A 22,735-nucleotide genomic window follows, 5' to 3' on the forward strand; every position below is an offset into this window, starting at 1 on the left:
GTCTGTGTCTGTCCTCGGGGACACTCTCCAGGCTGACGGTGTCTGTGTCTGTCCTTGGGGACCCTGGCCACTGCTGGCCTTTGAGCCTTTCACTGGTGGGGAGCGATGGGGGCTCCCTCTGTGTGGTCGCTCCCCCGGGCCTGGGTCCTTCCTGCAGAGCTGGGGCTCCGTCATCAGTCACGAGCTTTGTCACTGATGTCGTCGACATCATTGGTGTTGGGAGCCTGAGTTGCCCAGTGAAGTGGGGAGCTGGCCGAGGCCTGCAGGGGGGCCAGGCTCACGGGAGACCCCTCCAGTCAGGGAGAAAAAGCCTTCTGCCCACAGAGCTGAGAGGTAAATTGGCGGTAATTCAAACCTGTCTTTATCTCGGGCAAATCAAATGCGGTCTTCCTCTAGCTGCTCACATGCTCAGGGGCGTTGTTATGTGTGAGGGGTAATCCCAGCAGACACATGGCCACTGGGCCGGCACCACTCCTGGGACACGGTGACGGCAGGCCTGCTGTAAGCCGTGAACAACGCTGTTTTGACAGCATTTCTGCGGCACCCTTTGTCCTTGAACTGACAGCTGGAATGAACCAGGCCCTGCTCTGTGAGACGGGCAGACTCATTAGCCTTCAGAGAAACCAGACAGCACGCGAGCTCATTAGTCTGGGCTGCAGAGGGAGGAGCAGCAAGGGGGCACAGCCACGCCGAGGGCAGCCCCGCCCCGTGGCTGCCTGCCGGGGCCGCCCTCAAGTCCCCCCAGCGCCCAACAGGGTCGTGGTAAAGCCGCCATCATGCGGTGACCACGCACCGCCTGCCACACACCAGCTAAGTGTCCTTGTGTACCACGTATGGAATCTGCACAGCAGCCCCACGTGACAGAGGAGGCCCCTGGGCTCAGAGGGGAGGTCCTTGTCTGAGGTCAGGCCACCTGCAAGCAGCAGCCCCAGGCCTTAGCCTTGTCCCCCTACAGCCGGGCCTGTGCTGGTGAGCTCTGCTCCCTTCTCCTCTGAGCTCTCCCCGGGGAGCCTCTGCCTTCCTCTCCCCTGAGCTCCCAGGCCCTGCACGGAGCACGGGGCACATGGCAGGGCCCATCTGTGGACGGAGGCAGGAAGAACAGAGCACAGGGCATGTGGCAAGGCCCATCTGTGGACGGAGGGAGGAAGAACAGAGCACAGGGCACGTGGCAAGGCCCATCTGTGGACGGAGGCAGGAAGAACAAAGAAACAGAGTGAGGGAGGCAGGAAGGAAGAGAGGAGGAGAGGAGGAAGTGAGAGGGTGACTGAGTGAGTGAATGAGTGAGTGAACAAATGAGTGAATGAATGAGTGAATGACTGAGTGAGTGAATGATTGAGCAAGCGAGTGAATGAATGAGTGAATGACTGAGTGGATGAGTGAGTGAGTGAATCAGTGAGTGACTGAACGAGTGAATGAGTGAGTGCATGAATGGGCAGGCTGTCATTGCCCTATGAAGGGATGGACAACCCAGTAAGCAAGGTACACACGGGTTTACTTGTGCTTACTTACTAATCTGTAGTGCACAATTTCACATGGCCTTGAATGAGTGAGTGAGTGAGTGAATGAGTGAGACTGTGAGTGAATTAATGAGTGAGTGATCAAAGATGTGAAGAACAGATTCGTAACTGAGCATGAGCAGGCCCGTGCACACCTTGCTTACTGGGTCACCCGGTCCTGGGCCCCCAGGTGCACATAGAGGACAGTGACCCATCTGCCCAGCTGAGGACTGGTCGGTGCTCCCAGTAAAGGGAACAGTATCCCTCTTTGTTCAGAAAAGAGAAGAATGTCAGGCACGAGACCCCTCCCAGGAGCTGACAAAGGGCCTGTTCACAAAGCCTGAGTGAACACTTTCACCTTGAAATCGGGCTCTTTGCCTTGGTCGGAGAGATGGATGCCAGAGTCCCGGCCACCCAGCCACCAGTCGCTCAGCCCATTGGCTGGGTATCCGGTCCACCCGGCCCCACCTAGGCCCACCTGGGCCCTGGAGGAGGCGAAGCAAATGCATACACTGGTCCTGAGCACGTTGGGAGGTGGGTCAGGACTGAAGGGCCCAGCTCCTCTGGGCAGGGGCTGTCAGAGAGGGTGAGGGGTCCACTGGAGGCTCAGCCTAGGGCTCATAGCGTTTCCAAGGGTGGTGAGACTTTGTCTCACATACTTTGGACATATTATCAGGAGGGACCAGTCTCTGGAGAAGGACATCATGCTTGGTAAAGTAGAGGGTCAGTGAAAAAGAGGAAGACCCTCAAGGAGATGGATGGACACAGTGGCTGCGACAATGGGCTCAAGCATAGCAATGATTGTGAGGATGGCGCCGGATTGGGTCATGTTTTGTTCTATTGTACATAGGGTCACTAGGAGTTGGAACCAACTCAATGGCATCAACAACAACAACCAGGGTCCCACAAGGAATGGGCAGAGAGTCTGTCTTGTCCCGGGACAAGGTGGGCTCTCGGGGGGCAGTTGGCCACCTTGGGAAAGGCCGCAGCTCCCCTCCTGACACCCACCTCCCGCTCTTCTCCAGGGCTGTGGCTGGAGTGGACAGCGACGCCAACCTCGTCCACGTGGAAGCCCAGGATCCTGGTGGAGGTGAGCCAGGCAGTGGGGAGCACCAGGGCCCAGAGCCTCCCCCACCGCGCCTGAGGCTGAGGCTCAGCTGGCCCGTGTTCAGTCACCCATCCTCAGCGGCCGCCCTGCCTGCGACCTTGCTACGCTCAGATGTGGCATAATTTTAAATGTGCTTGTTTTCCAGCTGGGCGTAAATTGAAATCAAGAAGCTCCGCTCCAGTGGAAAAGTCTATTAAGAGGGCGATTTGTTCTGGCCCCAGAGCATTGAGTGCTTCCTGCTCACTTAGCCCGCCCCCTCCCTGGTGCCCACTAAGGTGGGCCGGGGACCTCCGTGGCTTTGTCCCTCCGGTGAGGGGGTGCCTGCCACCCTGCCCCAGCCGGCGTCATACCAGAGAGAGCCAGGGCCTCACGTGCTAGCAGACATAGGCAGTGCATGAACAAGCTATGTGCCAGTAAAACTTTATTTAGGCAAAGCTGGGGGCACATGAGATTTGGCCCACGGGCTGTAGTTCGCAAACTCTGCCTAAGACACGTTACCTAACCTGCCGGTAAAATGGGACTACTGATATGTGAGGCCAGAAGGGCTCCTCACTGCCAACCGCCTGGCACAGTGCCGGCCCCCAGGGAGCTGTGTTCACAGGGCAGCGCCTTCAGAATCCAACCTGGCAACAAAAGCCCAGGGGCCACGGTGTCCCAGGCACTGGAGCCAGAAGTGTTTGCATTTGGTTGTGTCTGCGGCTGTTCTGGGCAACTTCAGCCGGTCGCTGATCTGATTGCTGCAGGTTTCCGCTATGTCACCTGCCGGATCCACAACTGCTCCGAGAAGACGCTAAGGGCGCCGTTCGCGGGCCCCATCGACCAGGGTTCCCTGACAGTGCGGGACGAGTACGTCTTCCTTAAGGTGCGGCCTGCCGAGGGCTCTCTGCATTGGGTAACGGGGTGCGTGTTAGCCACGTGGGGGAAATAATGACACGGTTATTTTACTTTCAATTGCTACTTAGCGCTCCATGGTGTCCCCTGTGTCCCCAGGGCTGTGGGCACCCTCAAGGGCCCTGACAAACACCAGGCCAGGCTCCGGGTGGTACTGGATCCACCTCCCTCTGCCAGCTGCAAACACCGCGCCCTGCCCAACCTGTCGTCCCCAAGCCCGTTTGTCTCACTTGGCTTTGGTGATGTTGGAACTGACTGGGGGCTGTTTCTGGTCTCCGGCCATCCAGTACCGTCTGTCCACTACCCAGCCAGTGGGACCCTGCTACCTCTACCCCGATGCTGTCAGGAGGGAGAGGTCACAGGTGGGACCACTCTCAGAAACCACGTGGCCCAGCCAGTAAGCACCTGGTCATATAGCTTCTTGATTGCCTTCCTTGATGAAGGGCTCACCCCTTCCAAAACAGCCTAATCTGATCCTAATGGCTCAATTCATTAGAAAGGTTCTTCTGGCAGGGACAAAACTGTTTCCTCTGCATCCCACCTGGTGGCCCCGTGAGACATGTCCGAAGTCTTCTCCTGGGGGAGGCCCTTGCAATCTGAGGCAGCCCCCCAAGCTCTCCTTATGCGGCCGTGGGGCCACTGCTTCATTCCAGTCAACCCTCTCCATGCAGCTGGTGCCAAGGCCCCCCAAAGTGAGGGGCTGGACCTGGCAGAGAGCAGCTGACCCCCACCAAGCAGGCTGGCCAGGAGGCTCCTACCCCCCACCCGTCCTGACTTCCAGCCCCACTCTCCGTTGCCCTCCGCTGACGCCCAGCCCTGGGGCTCACGACTCCCCTCTGTAGACTGCAAGGCCATTCCCTGCGCCTGGCATTCCCATCGCCCTCCTCCACCCACTACACCTACTCCTCTGCCAAGAAGCTCAAGGACCACCTCCTCCAGGCAGCCTTCCCTCACCTTGCCCCACGTGGGTGGGCTGGCTGAGCGCCCGTGCCGCACCCTGCCACAGCCCAGGCCACGTATGTCGCCCTTTGTTGTTGACTCATCTTATACCAGCACCAGCCTACACAATTCTCGGGGTCGGGTCTGTACACACTGCTGCCTTTTTCCCAGCCACCCCTGCAGAGGGCTGGACAAAGAAAGGGTCAGCTTTTCGATGCCACACCCCAAGTCTGAGTGGTCACCTCTGGCCAGAGAGCCGGGAGCAGCCTGTCCTTGCATACGCTGGGTTCACTCAATGTAGTGAGGAGCACACGTGCCATGGGGACCCACTGGGTGTCTCAGGGACAGGGGGCAGGGCAGGCCTCATGGGAAGATCTGGGCTGATGTTGCGTGATTTGAGGGGTGCAAGGCGGCAGGGCTTTGCACCGGCGAGGACTCCGTCCCGAGCGGGGTCAACCTGTGGTTGCTGCTGTGTGCCGTCGAGTCGATTCTGACTCATAGCGACCCCACGTGACAGAGGAGAGCTGCTCCACAGGGTTCCCTAGGCTGGAATCAGATTGCTAGGTCTTTCTCCCGGGGAGCTGCTGGGTGAGCTCAAGCCGCCCACCTCTTGGTTAGCAGCGGAGCTCTTAACCATTGAGCCCCCAGGACTCCTTAAATCTGTGGTCAGGTACCCCAGTATCCTCATTGACAGAGAGGGAGACTCAGCAGGCTAGAGCTGGGCTTGGGGAGGCCGCAGCAGACCCCACCTCTGGGCAGAAGAGGAGGTGGCTGGTCCATTTGTGATGCGGAGCCCAGGGGAGGGGGTGGCTGGTCCCCTTGTGGTGTGGAGCCCAGGGGAGGGGGTGGCTGGTCCGTTTGTGGTGTGGAGCCCAGGGGAGGGGTGGCTGGTCCGTTTGTCGTTCGGAGCCCGGGGAGGGGTGGCTCCTCCCCTTGTGGTGTGGAGCCTGGGGAGGGGTGGCTGGTCCGTTTGTGGTTCGGAGCCCAGGGGAGGGGGTGGCTGGTCCCCTTGTGGTGTGGAGCCTGGGGAGGGGTGGCTGGTCCGTTTGTGGTTCGGAGCCCAGGGGAGGGGGTGGCTGGTCCCCTTGTGGTGTGGAGCCTGGGGAGGGGTGGCTGGTCCGTTTGTGGTTCGGAGCCCAGGGGAGGGGGTGGCTGGTCCCCTTGTGGTGTGGAGCCCGGGGAGGGGCGGCTGGTCCGTCTGTGGCTCGGAGCCCGTGTTGGCCCGCGTTCACCCAGTCACAGATGGCCCCGCGGCAGAGTCAAGAGTGGCCTTGCCCGTGTTTGGTGAAATCACTCAGACCGAGCCGGGAGGGCCCAGCCAACAGCACCCAGGCAGGGCTGCCGTCTCCCCAGTCCACCCAGAGTCACGTGGTTTGCACCTCTCTGGACACCTGCATGGAAGAGCGTGTCCCGACCCCCACCCAGGCCCCTGCGTCTTTTCTCCTTGTGTGCTTGTTCCTCCAGGAGCTGGAGGACAAACACTGAGAGTGGCCTGCCTCCCGGCCCATCTTCCCTCTTCCCCTTCCCACCCTGGGCCACGAGGACACAACGCCCCCCCACCCCCGGGCTGGGACGTGGAAAGCCACCCCTTCCGGGCTCGGGGCTCCCCCGAGGCTGCAGCGCTTCTCCCCCCGCCCACTGCGACACGGATGTGAAGATCCACCTCCCGGGGCAGGGTTGGGAGGCGCCCTGTGGGAGGGGCAGGCAGCGCGGGGGCTCAGGAGCCACTCTCCTCTGCTCCCTGGCCAGCCAGCTCACTGCTGAGGGGCTGTGGCTGTGACAGCGAGGACCGGCGCTCACTTGTCTTAGGTTCTCTAGGGAAACAGAACCAGCGGAATACAGACAGACAGAGAGACACCCTGCCCAAACGGTTTAGCACTTGGCTCCTAACCGAAAGGTTAGCTGTTCAAATCCACCCAGAGGCACCTTGGAAGAAACGCTTGCTGATCTGCTTCCAAAAAATCCGCCACTGAAAACCTTATGGAGCAAAGCTCTGCTCTGACATACATGGGGTCACCATGAGTCGGAGTTGGCCCCATGACAACTGGCTGTATATATAAATATATACACAGAGAGAGAGGTTTACATCACGGAATTGGCTCACGGGACTGCAGGGCTGCAAGTCAAACTCTGTAGGTTGGCGGCAGGCTGGAGACTCCTGCAGATTTGTGTCCTGAGTGGGTCTCACGATGGGGAGAGTGCAGAGTGGAGAGAGAGAGCGAATTCTGCCCAATTATCTATTGACAGTCTGGACGCAGAACACACCCTAAGGAGACTCCCCTTCCAGCGGATTTGCACACACAGTGGCACACTCACATACACGCACATACCCACTGAGACTTAGAGGCTCCAGAATGTTCTCCCCTCCCCACCCCCTCTGCTATCTCCCGCTCCTCCCTCTTTGCTGACTTGTAGGCGCTCCTCCACCCCAAAAAGCAGATGGCTGTCTTCCCAGCTCTTCTCCTACCCGCTGTGCCTCAGTGTCCTCATCTGTAAAATGGACGTGGGCATGTTGTGAGGCTCACGTGAGCTACCCTGGGTGAAGCGCCGGGACGGGCTGGCTCCTGTTTCATCTCTCATGCCCAGTGGTTCGGTGGTCTCTTCTGTGGCTTGTGCTTAGCTTCGGCTTGCCTCCTCCTCTCCACAGTGGCTCATCAAGCAGTCACTCTCCCTAAGAGAAGTTCTGGGGAATGGAACTTTCTCCACCCTGTCCCACAATTCAGACACAGGGAGATGAGGTGCTGAAAGAGCTTGGAGGACAGAGATCAGTTTTAAATAAGGGAGGTAGAGGAAGATATCACAGAAGAGGGGCATTTCATCTGGGGCTTTGAAGGATGAATAGGAGTCTGTCCATTTCTGGCAGAGCAGGTACAAGCAAAGTAAAAGGGCATTTCTTCCCACTTAGTACAGCGTGCCGTTTTCATTCATGAGGACCTGGCTTGACAGCAAGCCAATCCCTTTTAAGGTGCTTTTCTTCCTTCCTGTTAGGCAACCTCAACAAACCGGACCAAGTACTACGTCTCTTATCGTCGCAATGAATTTGTCCTGATGAAGCTGCCAAAGTACGCATTGCCCAAGGTAAGAGCAGGCTCCCCAGTTCCACTGGGCCTGTGACCAGACCCTGAGCCTGCATGGGTCCCGGGTCAGGAGGGACAGGAGCGTGCCTGGCCGTGCATCCTGGGTTACTGTCACCTCCAGCACCTCTCCCTTCACCCCCTCTCCAGCCAGCCTGGCCCTTCCAGCCTCACTGTGCCCAGCTCCCATCTGCCTTGGATCTCTGCCGACTCTTCCTTCTGGCTGGTCTGATACCCAGAACTCCTGCATGTGGTGACATTTTCAGGGGAACCTCACTTCCTAGTGGCTCCAGGCTGGTCCAGGCTGCTGCCCTCCACTCCCCCCCCCCCATTCTCCTCCTAAAGCCCACTCTCGGCTGGAGTTTCCAGGGGGCAGGCCATTTCTGTTTTATTCCCCTCTGCATGCCTAGCAGCTGGCACACAGTAGGGGCTCAATTAATGCACTCCTTCCTTTGCCTGGGCCAGCAAAGAAGGGGCCTGGGAGCTGCCAGATGCTGCCCCAGCCTTGTCCCAGGACTCCAAGTCCCCTCCTGCTAAGCTTATGGCCCCCTTTACAGAGGAGGTGGGTGAAGTTCAGAGAGGCTGAGTAAGCTGCTGAGGCCACCCACCTCGTTAGAAAGAAGTCAGGTCTCCGCCCAGGTCTAGTGATCTGAGCCAGCTCCGCCCTGTCTCTGCCCAGAGGAGACTCGTCCCCAGGCGAGTTTAGAAGCACAGAAAGACCCCCTTCCTTCCACATGTATTAACTGAGGGCTGTGGCAGGAGCTGGCATCATGTCTGTGAGGAAGGACAGGCAGAAAATCAGGTGGACAGAGGAGCCAGTACCATCATGCAAGTGGGGCTTTGTGCTTCCAGGGGAACAAGAGGCAGAGACGAGGGACAGTGGGGGCGATTTAGACCCAATGACTGGGGAGGCCTCTCCGTGGGGATGTTCCACAGGAAGCCTGAAGGTCAGAAATGAAGTGGCTTTGGGAAGAGCAAAGAGGAAGGTGTTCCTGGTGGAGGGCAGGGTATGTGCAAAGGCCCTGTGGCGGGAGAGAGCCTGGCTGGAGGGCAGAGAGAAGGAGAGGAGATGGAAGCTTCAGGTGGGGTCAAGTCCGGGACCCTAGGCTGTGTCGGGTGCCCTCTGGCCTCTCTGAGTCTGAAATGGGAAAAGGACATGAGGCGCTTTCTTGTTTTAATATCCCTTAAAAAAAAAATAAATGGATGGATGGGTGGATGAATAAGCCCTGGTGGCACAATGGTGAAGTGCTCGGCTGCTGACCAAAAGGTCATCAGTTCAAACCCACCAGCAGCTCTGTGGGAGAAAAGACCTGGAGATCTGCTCCTGTAGAGATTACAGCCTAGGAAACCTTATGGGGCAGTTCAACTCTGTCACATCAGTCTCTGTGAGTTGGAATTAACTCCAGGTACCCAACAACAACAACAAAGGAATGAATGAATGCATGAGAGAGAGGAACTGAAAGAAAGAAAGAAAAAGAACAAGCTTACTAGATTAACTGCAGGCTTGGCTGAGAAGGCAAATTAAAAGCTAATGGCTTCATTGAGGCAGAGGCAGCTGGCCTCCCTGGGGGATGGAGGACCTTTCAGCTTCCAAGCGGCTTCTCTTCTATCCCTGGGGATGGTGGCCTTGGGGGCGGCAGCCTCCGAGGGGGCCTGTGTCTTCGTCCTTTGTCCTGATGTCAGGAGGAAGTGCATGGCTGACGCCTGGCCCCAGTCGCTCCTGCTTCTCTCTGGGACCCTGGGTTGCCATTGTATGTCTTGGGGGCCAGTGGGGGTGGCTGGACTAGTGCTGGGCCTTCCTGAAGGTGTCTTAGGGAGCTTAGGTTCGCGTGGCCTCTGTGACCCTGACTGACCTCAGTCCTCATCTGCAGCTGGACAGTCACAGTATGGGCATCTCGAGGGAGGTATGAGATGGACAGGAAGCAATGCAGCGTCACCCCACGGCCGGCCCTCTGGTGGAGGGCAGGAAACGCTGGTCTTCTTCCCCAGCCTCTTAACTACAAATGGGGGATCACTCAACAGATTCACAAGGCTGCAGTAGATGTGACCCCCGAGATCCTAGCCGGGCAACAGAAAGGAGAGAGACATACACGCACTCAAGTCATCCAAGTCGCCGAAGTGGTAGCACTGGCCTCGGGGCTGAGCGTGCACACCCGGGCATGCCAGGATGCAGGGATGGACTCTGAGGATGTCGGACAGTCAGTTGCTCTCCAGGCCCCCAGCCCTGCAGCGGTGTCACAAGCCACATCTCAGCTCGCTGAGAAGTCTGCCTAGCCAGAGAGAACCCTGCTTCCTTCCCCTAAATCTGAGGGAACATGCCAGAACCTCATCATGGTTCCCGTCTGCAACTTGCAGACCTGGCTAACTGAATTTCCTAATCAGACTCAGTTGTTGCCTGGTAAATTTGTAACTCTTGCCCATTTCACCCTGAAGCCAACCCCGTCTTTTTTATTTTTATTTTTTAATTGCCCTAAGTAACATCATGAAAACCATAGAAATCAGCCCGGAGGGGAACACGCCCCCAAGCCTCCCTCCCCCACCACCTTTCCGTCCTTTGGCTTGGCTCTGCCGCCGGAGCCGCTGCCGAGGGACAAGCGTGTAGTTGCTTTGTGCCTGCCCTCCCGTGACCATGTAGCATTTTTCCAGAGTGATACAGTGTATCCACTTTCATGGCTGCATAACCTTCAATTGAAGAGACTACCTTATTTAGCTAAACCAGACTCCTGCTGCTTGGACATTCGGGCTGTTTCCGTTTCTCGTAATTGTAAACAGCACTGCAATGGATATGTTAGCGTGTGCAGATATTTTTAATTTTCTCGGGTTCAGGTCAAAGGGGGACTTCTGCATAAAGGATGTACAGATTTGTGTAGCTTAGCCGCTTTTTCAAAGGGTAGTACCACCCCACCCTGCCACCTGAAAAACGAGAGTAGACCAGTTTTAACACGGCTTTGCTGAGTTTGAGTTTTATCACGTGTCTCAACCTGGGTTCTCGAGAGAAGCAAACACAGTGAAGCATGTGTGTATGTACAGAGAGAAAGAGTCACAGAGAGAGATTTATCTCAAGAAATGGCTCACACGGTTGTAGAGGCTGGAAAGTCCCAAGTCTGTGGGTCAGGCGCCAGGCTGGAGGCTTCTCCTGACTCAGGTGGCTGCAGGGGATGACGAACTCCAAGATCAGCAGGTTAGACAGCAGGCTGCTGGCTCATGGGCTGCAGAAGCTGACAAATCCAAGATTGACAGGCAATATGGCAGGCTGCTGGCTCAAGTCCCAAGAACTGGAGGTCAGATGATGACAAGCTGGATGCAGGATGCAGAGTGAGCAAAAGCCAGGAAGCTTTGCCATAACATCCATATATATTGGATGCAGGCCACACCACCGAGGAAACTCCCCTACCCCCAGGACCTGCGGAGCCCATGGCCGTCCACTCCTTGTGCCCGCCCTGACCCCGTGCCCCCATCCCCAGGACCTGTGGAGCCCGAAGCTGTCCACTTCCTGTGCCCCCCACCCCGACCCCGTGCCCCCATCCCCAGGAGCTGCAGAGCCCGAGGCCGTCCGCTCCCTTTTCCTCTCCCTGACCCGCAGTCTCTCCCCAGGACCTGCAGAGCCCGAGGCCGTCCATTCCCTTTTCCTCTCCCTGACCCGCACTCTCTCCCCAGGACCTGCAGAGCCCGAGACCGTCCGCTCCCTTTTCCTCTCCCTGACCCGCACTCTCTCCCCAGGACCTGCAGATCGTCAGCACGGATGAGAGCCAGGTGTTCATGGCGGTGCAGGAGTGGCACCAGGTGGACACGTACAACCTGTACCAGTCAGACCCGAGAGGGGAGCTCTACTCGCTGGTGCTGGAGCACGTGCGCAGCTCGCGGCAGGCGGAGGAGAGTGTGCTGATTGACATCCTCGAGGTGGGCGCAGCCAGCTGGCAGCACAGGGCTCACCTGGGGGCCTCACCTGGGGGCCGGGCCAGGGCTCCCCCCATGCCTGCCTGCTTCCTCCCTCACTCTCTAGTGCTCTCTCCCTCTTTCTGTCTGTCTTTCTCCCCCGACTCTCTCTTTCCCTCTCTGTCTCTGTCTCTCTCTGTCTCTGTGTATCTCTCTGTCTCTGTCTCTCTATGTCTCACTCTCTGTCTCTCTGTCTCTCTGTCTCTGTCTCTCTCTGTCTCTGTATCTCTCTGTCACTGTCTGTCTCTCTGTCTCTGTGTATCCCTCTGTGTCTGTCTCTGTCTCTGTATCTCTCTGTCTCTGTGTCTCTGTCTCTGTCTCTCTGTCTCAGAGGTCCTCACTCTCTGAGTCTCCACCGTCCTCCAGAACGTGCACAGCCTTGGCCCCGGGCGGGTGTGAGGGTGGCGTGTGCTCGTGCCCAGAGCACTTAGCAAGGTGCTGGAGGCCAGCAGGTGCGACACCAGTGAGCTCAGGAGCCAGTTTTGACAATCCTTTCTGTGTCTCTGTCCCAGGTCAGAGGGGTGAAAGGCGTCTTCCTGGCAAACCAGAAGATCGATGGGAAGGTAATGACACTTATCACCTACAACAAGGGCCGAGACTGGGCTTACCTGAGGCCCCCCAGCACGGACATGAAGGGGAAACCCACCAACTGCAAGCCGGTGAGTGCTCTGCTCATGCCACATGCCTTTGGTGGGGAGGGGGCGGGTGCAGGGTGTGGCCGCAGAAGTTGAGGAGATTGAAGACCAGATATGTGAGAAGGACCATCTGAGAGTCACACGAGCCAGCACAGTGGAGAGGGTCAGGTGGAACTCCTTGTAATGCACACAAGTGTACTGGGAGTCAGTCAGACAGGGAGCGTGTATCAGTCAGCTCTTGCCATGAAATTGCTGTGTAACAAAGCAGCCACACACAGCTATCAGTTAGTGTCCTAATCCAAGGATGGGCTCAGCTGGGTGGCTCTGCTGGGCTCCGCTGGACGGCTTTCCACATCCAGCACCCTCCTCCTGGGACCAGCCTAGGTTCGTTTCCGTGGCAACAACAGAGGCACAAGAAGGTACTTGTGCTACATCTGCTAATGTCCTGCTGGCCAAGGCTGAGGCCCAGGAAGCACACTGTGCCAAGGTGGCGGGAGGGAGGGAACACTGTTTCTAACGTTCTGCGGGAGGCCACGGGCCGCCACGGGCAGTCTGTGGCAGAGCGGGGCTGGGACCCCAACACCACTAACTGCAGTGCTGGTTTGCTCTCCCAGGGCACCTCTCCACACGGGACAAGTGTGGACTCCCCAAGGGCTTTGGGTGCCCAGGGGAGCTCTCCAGTCACCAGGGCGCCCCCAGCCCTTGCGTGGTGCCAGGAATCACTGTGGAGCAGCCCGTGCTGGTGGGGAGGGAAGATGGAGAGGCTGGAAGGGGCCTGTCTCTCACCCGGCCCTGGCCAAGGCCAGTGCTCAGGGAGCAGCTGGGAGGGATGAATGAAGAGGCTGGAGGGTCCTGAGGTGTCGCAGCGGCGACGGTAATCTGGACGGCGAAGACAGTAACCAACTGCACAACTCTTACAGAGAAGTGGGGCCAGGAGGGTCACTCTGAGGAGTCGACCCCCGCTTCAGTCCCAGGAGTTTATTTTATAGTCAGTACAGCAATCAATAAGGCAATTAACAAAACAATGGGCTTTGAATGCCGGCAAGGAAGAAGGAATTCAGGTAAACAAGTCAATCAGTAAAGGGAGCATAGGTTTGGGAAAACACATCCGGACAAGTCTCGACATGCTGTGCAGCATAGAGGCCTGTGGGGGCTGCAGTTGTCAATAGTGCAGCCATGTTTAAATGGCCTATATCCCCACACTGAGGGTCTGGCTGAGGCCGGCCACTCGGTCCTCAGTGGGACCTCGCCTCTCCCTGGCTTCTCTCCTTGCATACCACAAGGGACTCATTACCATCAGCATCCCTGAGCCTTCCCCCAGCACTGGCCTCTCAGGGTGGGAGAGGGTCCAGAGACCAGCAGAGCTGCAGTCTGAGCTCATTCATGCCCTGCTGTGTGTGACCAGGGTCAAGTCAGTCGGTGCCCCCGAGCTGTCAGTGACAAAGGAAGGAGGTGGTAAAAGGCCCTGTGGTGTGAGGAAGTGAAGGAGTGCATACACATGGACAAGCAGGCGAGGACGACCCTCCCCCTTTTCACACATCCCTTCCCTTTTCCTCCTCCAGCAAACTCCTACTGACACCTGAAAACCCTGCCCAAATGTCCCTCCACTGAGAAGGCTCCAGTGGGCTCACTTGCTCCTGTGTCTGTTTCCCATGTCGCTCGACTCGGCCCCTGGAGATGCGGAACCCGTCGCTCCGCCTCTCTGGGACTCAGTTTCCTAATCTGCAGAACAGAAAGAGTAGCGTGCCTGTTTCATAGGGTTATTCAGCACATATGTGTGCATACCTACTATGTGCCAAACAAAACAGAAGATAACCCCGTCCTTGTGGGCTCATGCCCCGCACACACGTGTAGTAAGGTGCCGTCAAGTCTGCTCTGACTCACGGCCCCTTAGGCACAAGGGAAGGGAACGCTGCCCGGTCCTGCACCATCTTCACGATCGTTGGTGTGTTTGAGCCCATTGTTGAGGCCACTGTGTCAGTCCACCTCCTGGAGGGTCCCCTCATTGCCCTGACCCTCCACTTTACCAAATACACATCCTTTTCTAGGGATTGGTCTTTCCTGATGACGTGTCCAAGTAAGAATTGAAGTCTCACCATCCTTGCTAACACGGCACACAGTAGGGGCTCAGAAAATGGTACCCTGCCCTCCACCCCTGTATCCTTGGCCCACGGGGGCCATTGCATTGAAATGTCCGCTGTAGGATCAGTTTCTCCGTCTTCCAGTCAGGGGAGGCTGGCCCTGGGAGCCAGGGAGGACGCTGTGGCCCCCGCGGTGGCCTGAGCCCACAGGAGGGCAGGGCTGGTTCTCAGAGCCTGAAGCTGAGCCCTGGCCCACCCCTCACTGGGGGCTGCCGTTCAGCCTCTGTATAAGCCCCGCTCCAGCTGATAGCCCAGGATCATACCACCTGTCGGCCTTCATGGAGAATTAATTACCTGCCACTTCTACAAACCCTTCCAAGAGCAGAATTGCAGCGAAAGGGCTAATTTCTGTATCATCATTGACAAAGTTAAGCAATATTAATCTGTCAAAGCAAGGTTTTTGCTAAGAATAGATTCTTGTCTGCAATTATGCGGCTCAGTGAGGAGATACCCTTGTGAGATTTATGCCCTGGGCCTAAAATAATAAAGATAGGAGCCGACTGGCGGGTGTGCGCCCCGGGCAGACACAGGAGAGCCTGGTGAAGCAGAGAGCACAGAGCACCCGGGAACCCAACTGGGTGCCAGAGACAGACAATTACAGCCGGCTCGGGAGGCTGGTGCCCTGAGCACGTAGCTGCCGAGGCATGCGGGGGTTAACCCAGGGAGAACACAGCCCTGGGGAAACCAGCCGTGCACAAAGTCAGACAATTACAGCCAAGCTCGGGAGGTCGGTGCCCAGAGCAGGCTGCTGCTGTGATGTGGCGGAGGTAGGCAGAGGGGGTACGGGGGTGGGCAGGACTTCCCTCAGCAAGACGCTCACTCGGCCATGTGCCCACTTGGAACAGCTCAACTGCATGCAAGGGTCCATTTCCCGCCATGGAAGTGACCCCAGCTCATTGCAGACCCCGGGACAACAGAGAAATGTGTAAAAAGGGAAATAAGGAACAACTCTTTCAGCTACTAACCTAAAGGATGGCAGTTTCAAACCCACCCAGTGTTGCCGTGGAAGAAAGGCCTGGCAATCTGCTTCCGTAAGGAAAACCCTACGGAGCGGTTCTGCTTTGTCACACGGGCTCGCTGAGAGTTGGAATCGACCCGAAGGCCATGGGTTTGGTTTTTAGTTTGGTAATCTCTCTGCAGGAGACCTGGTGGCGCAGTGGTTAAGCGCTAGGCTGTGAACCAAAAGGTCGGAGGTTCGAACCCACCAGCCGCTCCACAGGAGAAAGATGTGGCAGTCTGCTTCCGTAAAGATTTACAGCCTTGGAAACCCTATGGGGCAGTTCTACTCTGTCCTATAGGGTCACCATGAGTCAGAATCGAGTCCCCAGCGGATTTGGTTTTTGGCTTTTTCTGGTTTAATCTCACTGGAGCCTCTGGACAAAAGGTGAATGGGCTCAGATGCTAACCAAAAGGTTGGAGGTTCGAGTCCACCCAGAGATGCCATGGAAGAAAGGCATGGTGATCTGCTTCCCAAAAGTCAACCACTGAAAACCCTGTGGAGCACAGTTCTCCTCTGACACGCACGGGGCCACCGTGAGCTGGAGTGGACGCCACAGCACTGGGTGGTTCGTGACCACACCACCCGGAAATAGCAATAATCCAGTTTCTTCTTTGCCTTCCTTTATATCTTATGTGCATGCTAAAATAGCAAACCTGGAACCCTAATGCACATGCGGTTTTTCAGCCTTCTGTTTTGGCCTTTACTCTGGATCACCCCGAGTTGCCATGGCCTCTCTATCTGGGGAGATTCTCTGTCGTCATGGGAACGACAGACTTTTGACAGATCCATTGGAGGATGATACAGCATCCTTGGAAGGTGGTTTGGGATCTGTTTGCATCTTGAATTCAGGATAAAAATCATCCATTGATGCAACTCAGGTGACTCTTCTCAGAGACGGCTGAATGGAGAAGCAGGGGTCTAGGCGGGATGACAGCAGGAATTGGGGCTGATAGCGGGGTTCCAAGCTGGTAATGAGGTCTGAGCAGGCTGACAGTGGGTGTCCGGGCTGACAGTGGGGTCCAGGCAAGCTGACAGTGGGGCTCCAGGCTAATAGCGGGGGTCCAGGCTGATGGTAGGGTACAGAAGGCTGATAGTGGGATCAAGGGATCAAGGAATGATGAGGAAGGTAGCCTCGGGGGCAGACACAGGGCAGAGAGCATACACGGCCCCTGGCACGGCCCCTCCTTCCACTTTGCTCCCGCCACATGCCCAGCCCAGGGGGTGGCCACCGCACTGCAGGCCCAGGTTTCCAGCTACTCACATTTTTTTAAGAGCAGCCAGGACTCTGGAGATTTATGTGTAACCTTCTGATTTTAAAATATTAGCAGCTAATACATTTTTGAGCCCCTGGGTGGTGCAAATGGTTAAGTGCTTGGCTAATAACCAAAAGGTTGGAGTTTGGAGTCCACCCAGAGAACCAGGGATATCATTGCTGTTGTCAGATGGATCCTGGCTGAAAGCAGAGAATACCAGAAAGCTGTTTACCTGTGTTTTACTGACTATGCAAATGCATTCGACTGTGTGGATCATAAAAAATTACTGATAACTCTTCCAAGAATGGGAATTCCCAGAACACTTCATTGTGCTCATACAGAACCTGTCCATGGACCAAGAGGCAGTCGTTTGAACAGAACAAGGGGATACTGTGTGGTTTGAAGTCAGGAAAGGTACGTGTCAGAGTTGTATCCTTTCACCATACTTATTCAATCTGTCTGCTGAGCAAATAATCGGAGAAACTGAATTATACGAAGAAGAACGGGGCATCAGGATTGGAGGAAGACTCATTAACAACCTGTGTCATACAGATGACACAACCTTGCTTGCTGAAAGTGAAGAGGACTTGAAGCGTTTACTGATGAAGATCAAAGACTACAGCCTTCAGTATGGATTACACCTCAACATAAAAAAAAAAATCAACACAACTGGACCAATAAACAACATCATGATAAATGGAAAAAATATTGAAGTTGTCAAAGATTTTATTTCAGACAATCAACACCCATGGAAACAGCAGTCAAGAAATCAAACGACGTATTGCATTGGACAATCTGCTGCAAAAGGCCTCTTCAAAGTATTCAAAAGCAAAGATGTCACTTTGATGACTAAGGTTTGCCTGACCCAAGCCATGATATTTTCAGTCACCTCATACACCTGCAAAGCTGGACAATGAAAAAGGAAGATCAAAGAAGAATTGATGCCTTTGAATTATGGTGTTGGTGAAGAACATTGAATGTACCATGGACTGCCAGAGGAACGAACAAATCTGTCTTGGAAGAAGTACAGCCAGAGTGCTCCTTAGAAGCAAGGATGGCGAGATTTTGTTTCATGTACTTTGAACATGTTATCAGGAGGGACCAGTCCCCGGAGAAGGACATCATGCTTGGTAAAGTAGAGGGTCAGTGAAAAAGAGGGAACCCTCAATGAGATGGACTGACACTGTGGCTGCAACAAGGGGCTCAAACGTAGCAATGATTGTGAGGACGGCGCAGGACTGGGCAGCGTTTCGTTCTGTTGTACGCAGTGGCGCTGTGAGTCAGAGCTGACTGGACTTTACAACAACAACACATTTTCTAAAAAGAAACTGTTTTTACTTTGACTGCTTGCAACTTAGAAACGTTTAAGCGAAGCAGTATCTTAGACAAAATAACAAAGGCTCAAAGGAAATTACAGAACAAGAAACAAAGAGCAGCAAATTGTTTACGTCCCTGGTTAATTAATAACTTCCCTAATTAGCCTATGAGTTTACTGCTAACTCACAAAACTATTAATAGGGCTAACTGAGGTGTTAGTATTGTTGTTGATATTGTTTTTACTGTTTTCAAGATTAATCAAAATTTATTGAGGTCAGTTTTTACAGGTTTTTAAGAGGAACTCCTAGTATAGAGAAATGATCTTCATTGTTTCAAATGTCTCCTGCTGGGCGTGTCGAAGTTCAGTTATGGTTTAAGTGGACCCTTTATTTTCATCAAAATCCAGTACTTAGACTGTCTAATTCAGGAGGGTCTAAAGAAATGGAAATAAGGTATTCTCAAGAATTATATTAAAATCATCTATATTTGAAAAACGCCATCTTAGGAAATATAATTTTATCAGACTTCAATAAGAGGAAACATAGAGCTGCGTTCTGCCACGTGGCTGATGTTTTCAGACACTTTGGAAAGTTTGTTTTTATTTCCAAGCAGTAAATTTCCTCCTCAATTAATTTTTGGCGAAGCTGCATCATATGCCCTTGAGGCCACCGAGGCAGCATTTCAAGTTTCAGCGGAACCGTTCAAATCTAGTCTCGGTTCAGTGTTTGCTAGTGCTGCTCTCACAGAAATACCACAAAGCGCTGGCTTCAGAGTACAGGGATTTATTGTCTCAGAGTTCTCTAGGCTGGCCGTCCAGATCAGGATATTGGCCGTGTTGATTCCTTCTGAGGATCCGAGGGAGGAACTGCTCCGTGCCTCTCCCCAGCTTCTGGTGGCCACCCGCCATCCTTGGGGTTCCTTTGCTGCTTGAAGCTGCATCTGCCTCTGATGTCACATGGTGCCTGTCTTTCCCCCACGCGTTTCCATGTCTGTCCTTCTCTTTTATAAGACACTATTCAGAAGGAATTAGATCCTAAGTGGCACAAACGGTTTGCACTTGACTATTAAACTAAAAAGGATTGGCGGTTTGAACCCACCCAGCAGTACTTCGAAAGAAAAGCCTGGCAGTCTACTTCTGTAAATATTACAGCCAAGAAAACCCTATGGGGCAGTTCTACTCTGCAACACATGGGGTCTCCATGAGGCAGAATCTGCTTGACTGCAATGGGTTTGATTTGTTTTACTTAAAAGATATTAGGATTAGGACCCGCCCTATTCCCAAATGACTTTGTTAATTTTACTGATAAGTCTGTAAGGAGAATACCAATTTCCCTAAACAGAGTCACATTCACAGATACAGGGGTTAGGACTTCATATCTGTTTGGGAGGCACAATACAACCAATAACAATCTCACGCTCTAGCTGTGGGTTTTCAGGCTGCAAAGATGCTTGCTTGCTTTCGAGACTTCTCATTTGAACTGGAAGCGCCTCGTTCGTTGGTTTTTCTTCACATAACTCTCTCTATCCCCCTTGTTGTTCTCCTTCAAGCTTTTTTATGGAAACATTTAACAGTGTCAGTGAGTTTCTTCCAGGCAACTTCCAACTGATGGTCTCGGTCCCCACTGTCTGAGTCACTCTTTTGTCTAATCCTAATTGTCCTCGTCTGTGAGCCTTCTCCAAAGAGAAGGAAAACTGATCTTGTGCATGGCTGCAGCCAGCGATTCTAACTGGCTGTCTTTATCACTTACAACCCGCTCCCTTTACGTGTTGCGTTCTCAAGCTTGCTTGCTTTTTGTTTTCCTGTTCTTTTCATTGCCCTGACTCTTTCCATCCAAAAGCTTCTGGGAAACCAGCTTTGGGCTTTCCGAAAGATGAGGGCTTGCATCCAAATCTTCCATTGTTTTCCTCTGAAGTTCCACATTCCTGAGATGTTTTGGGGTGTTTCTGGCATCAGTCACTTGCGATTGAAGCAATTTCTACCGATCTTTGAAGGACCCAGTCTGTCCCTGAAGACAAGCCAGCACCACTCCATGGAATGATGGTCTGGGGTCTTGCACGCCTGCCTCCTCCAGTGGACAGCTGGGTCTGCCTGCATCTTTAGTAAATGCTACTGGAGTTGCAAGCCTAGAGTTTGAGACGGCAGAGGCCCAGCCCCCACCCCCTGGGGACTCAAGGGCACTATCGGCCTGGGTCATCACCTGATCTTCTTGTTGACTTTGTGACATTCTTCAGCAAAGTCAGGAAATCTTTTGGCAGGCTCATTCCCCTTCCCAAAGTGTGTAATCTCTTCGCCATAGCAACAGTCAGAGAAGCATGTACCAGAACCTCCCAGGGGAACCCAGGTAGACTTGGCCTTGTCTCAAGCTTGCAGAAAATACCAGCAGAGCACCACCCAGTAGAACATCATAGAACCCGCCATAGAACCACCCAGCAGAGCACTGCCCAGGTAGAACACCATCCAGTAGAGCACCATCCAGTAGAGCACCACCCAGTGGAACACCACAGAACCCACCATAGAGCTGCCCAGAGAGCACTGCACAGGTAGAACACTGCCCACCGTAGAACCACCCAGCAGAGCACTGCCCAGGTAGAACACTGCCCACCATAGAACCACCCAGGAGAACACTGCCCACCATAGAACCACCCAGCAGAGCACTGCTCAGGTAGAACACCACCCTGCAGAGCACCACCCAGTGGAACACCATAGAACCCACCATAGAGCTGCCCAACAGAACACTGTCTACCATAAAACTGCCTAATAGCTCACTGCCCACCATAGAACCCCCAGAATAGCACCACCCAGCAGAGTATCACCTAGTTGAACATCATCCTTCATAGAGCTGCCCAGCAGAGCACTGCCTACCATAAAACTGCCCAACATGGAACTGCCCAGCAGAATACCACCAACCACAGAACTGCCCACCATAGAACCACCCAGAAGAGCACCGCCAAGCAGATCACTGCCCATCATAGAACCTCCTAGCAAAGCACCACCCAGCATAGAATGCCCATCATAGAACCATCCAGCAGAGCACCAGCCAGCAGAGGACCAAACAGTAGAGGCCCACACAGTAGAACACTGCCCAACATAAAACTGCCCAACAGAACACTACCCACCATAGATCCAGCCAACATAGAACTGCCCACCATAGAACTGCCCAGCAGAACACCACCCACCACAGAACTGCCCACCATAGAAGCACCCGGGAGAACACCGCCCAGCAGAGCACCATCCAGTAGAACACTGCCCACCATAGAACCACCCAGCAGATCACTGCCCAGGAGAGCACCATCAAGTAGAACAATGCCCACCATAGAACCACCCAGCAGAGCACTGCCCAGGAGAGCACCTTCCAGTAGAACAATGCCCACCATAGAACCACCCAGCAGAGCACTGCCCAGGAGAGCACCATCCAGTAGAACACTGCCCACCATAGAACCACCCAGGAGAACACTGCCCACCATAGAACCACCCAGCAGAGCCCTGCCCAGGAGAGCACCTTCCAGTAGAACACTGCCCACCATAGAACCACCCAGTAGATCACTGCCCATCATAGAACCACCCAGTAAAGCACCATCCAGTAGAACACTGCCCACCGTAGAGCCACCCAGCAGAGCACCGCCCAGCAGTTCCAGGACCAGCTGTGAAGACATATTTGTTGCCATCAGCAGGCCTTTCTTGGCTCCAAAGGGCACCACAGCTCTGCCTCTGGTCACCAGTATCCTGTCAGCCACTACTGACAGCACAGAACCCTGTGGAGTGTTCCACCAGTGGCCCAAACAAGTGCCTGGTGACCAAGTCAGACTGTTGGTGGGGCTGGGGGGCAGGCAGTACTATCAGCAGTGCTCTCTAACTCTACCCTGCCCACTGCACAAACAGAAAGTGATATTGCTTGTGTGGAACATCGGGGGGCATGGGGAGGGCTGGCTGCAGCCAGAGACCAGCTGTCAGCTCTGGCCGCTCGAGCCCCTCCTGCTCTCCAGGAAACTCAGGTGGCCCAAGTGGTGCTGGGCCGTCAGCCTCTGTGTGTCCACTACGTGGCAGGGCATAGTGGTGGGGCAGGTGCTGTGGGGACCCCATGCTGCATCCCTGGATGAGGGCAGCCACCATGAGGGATCCCGTGCTGTGTCCCTGGGTGAGGCTTCTTCCTCTCCTTCTAAACTGGGGAGCCTGGTCCTGCCTAGAGTCACACACACCCTTCCGCTAAGCTCCTCCTCCTCTGTGTGCCAGTCTGGGTGGAGGGGCTGAGGCTGAAGGGCCTTCTCACGGGGGTCAGCTCACTGGCCAGCTTTTTGGTCCTGAGGAACCAGGTGTGGTCTGTCAGAACAGGCGAGGTCTCAACATTCTGTGGAATCTCACTGGGTCAGCTTGTCCCCATTCCACCCAAGTGTTCCTGGATGGCAAGCCTCTCAGGGGTGACTCCACGGCTCAGGCGCCTTCCACATGCGGCCCCCAGTCCACCGAGTCGCCTTCACAGTGTGCCTCTGCTGACAGGGCAGGGCCTTCTCTCAGCTGAACTTACCACCTTCTAGTATGTTTTCAAGGAGGCCTGGCGGCACAGTGGTTAAGCACTCGGCTGCTAACCAAAAGGTCGGTGGTTCGAACCCACCCAGCGGCACCATGGGAGAAAAGACTTGGCAATCTGCTCCTGTAAAGATTACAGCCTAGGAAACACCCATGGGGTAGTTCTTCTCTGTCACATGGGTTCGCTATGAGTTAGAATCCACTTGGCAGCGCCAACATCAACATTTCTTTTTTGACAGCTTTGTTGAGATGTAATCAAATTCACATGCTGTGCAGTTCTCCCGTCTAAGGTTCCGATCCAGTGGTTTCAGTGGACTCACAGAGTTGTGCACCCATGACCACGGTCGGTTTTACATTTCAGCACCCGGGTAGGAAACCTCACACCCATGACCACGGCCGGTTTTACATTTCAGCACCCGG

General features: G+C 54.8%; 1 protein-coding gene across 1 annotated transcript in view; it reads left to right on the forward strand.

The window, feature by feature from the left end:
- SORCS2 (sortilin related VPS10 domain containing receptor 2) overlaps positions 1–22,735 on the forward strand; it is a 177,001-nt gene that overhangs the window by 101,392 nt on the left and 52,874 nt on the right. Inside the window, exons 10-14 of the mRNA XM_004383549.1 lie at positions 2,522–2,586; positions 3,348–3,466; positions 7,423–7,512; positions 11,229–11,408; positions 11,957–12,103. Of these exons, the coding sequence (XP_004383606.1) occupies positions 2,522–2,586; positions 3,348–3,466; positions 7,423–7,512; positions 11,229–11,408; positions 11,957–12,103 (601 nt within the window). The remainder of the gene's footprint in view (positions 1–2,521; positions 2,587–3,347; positions 3,467–7,422; positions 7,513–11,228; positions 11,409–11,956; positions 12,104–22,735) is intronic.

The sequence above is a fragment of the Trichechus manatus genome, unplaced genomic scaffold (assembly GCF_000243295.1).
Source record: "Trichechus manatus latirostris isolate Lorelei unplaced genomic scaffold, TriManLat1.0 scaffold00111, whole genome shotgun sequence".
NCBI classification, from domain to species: Eukaryota; Metazoa; Chordata; class Mammalia; order Sirenia; family Trichechidae; genus Trichechus; species Trichechus manatus.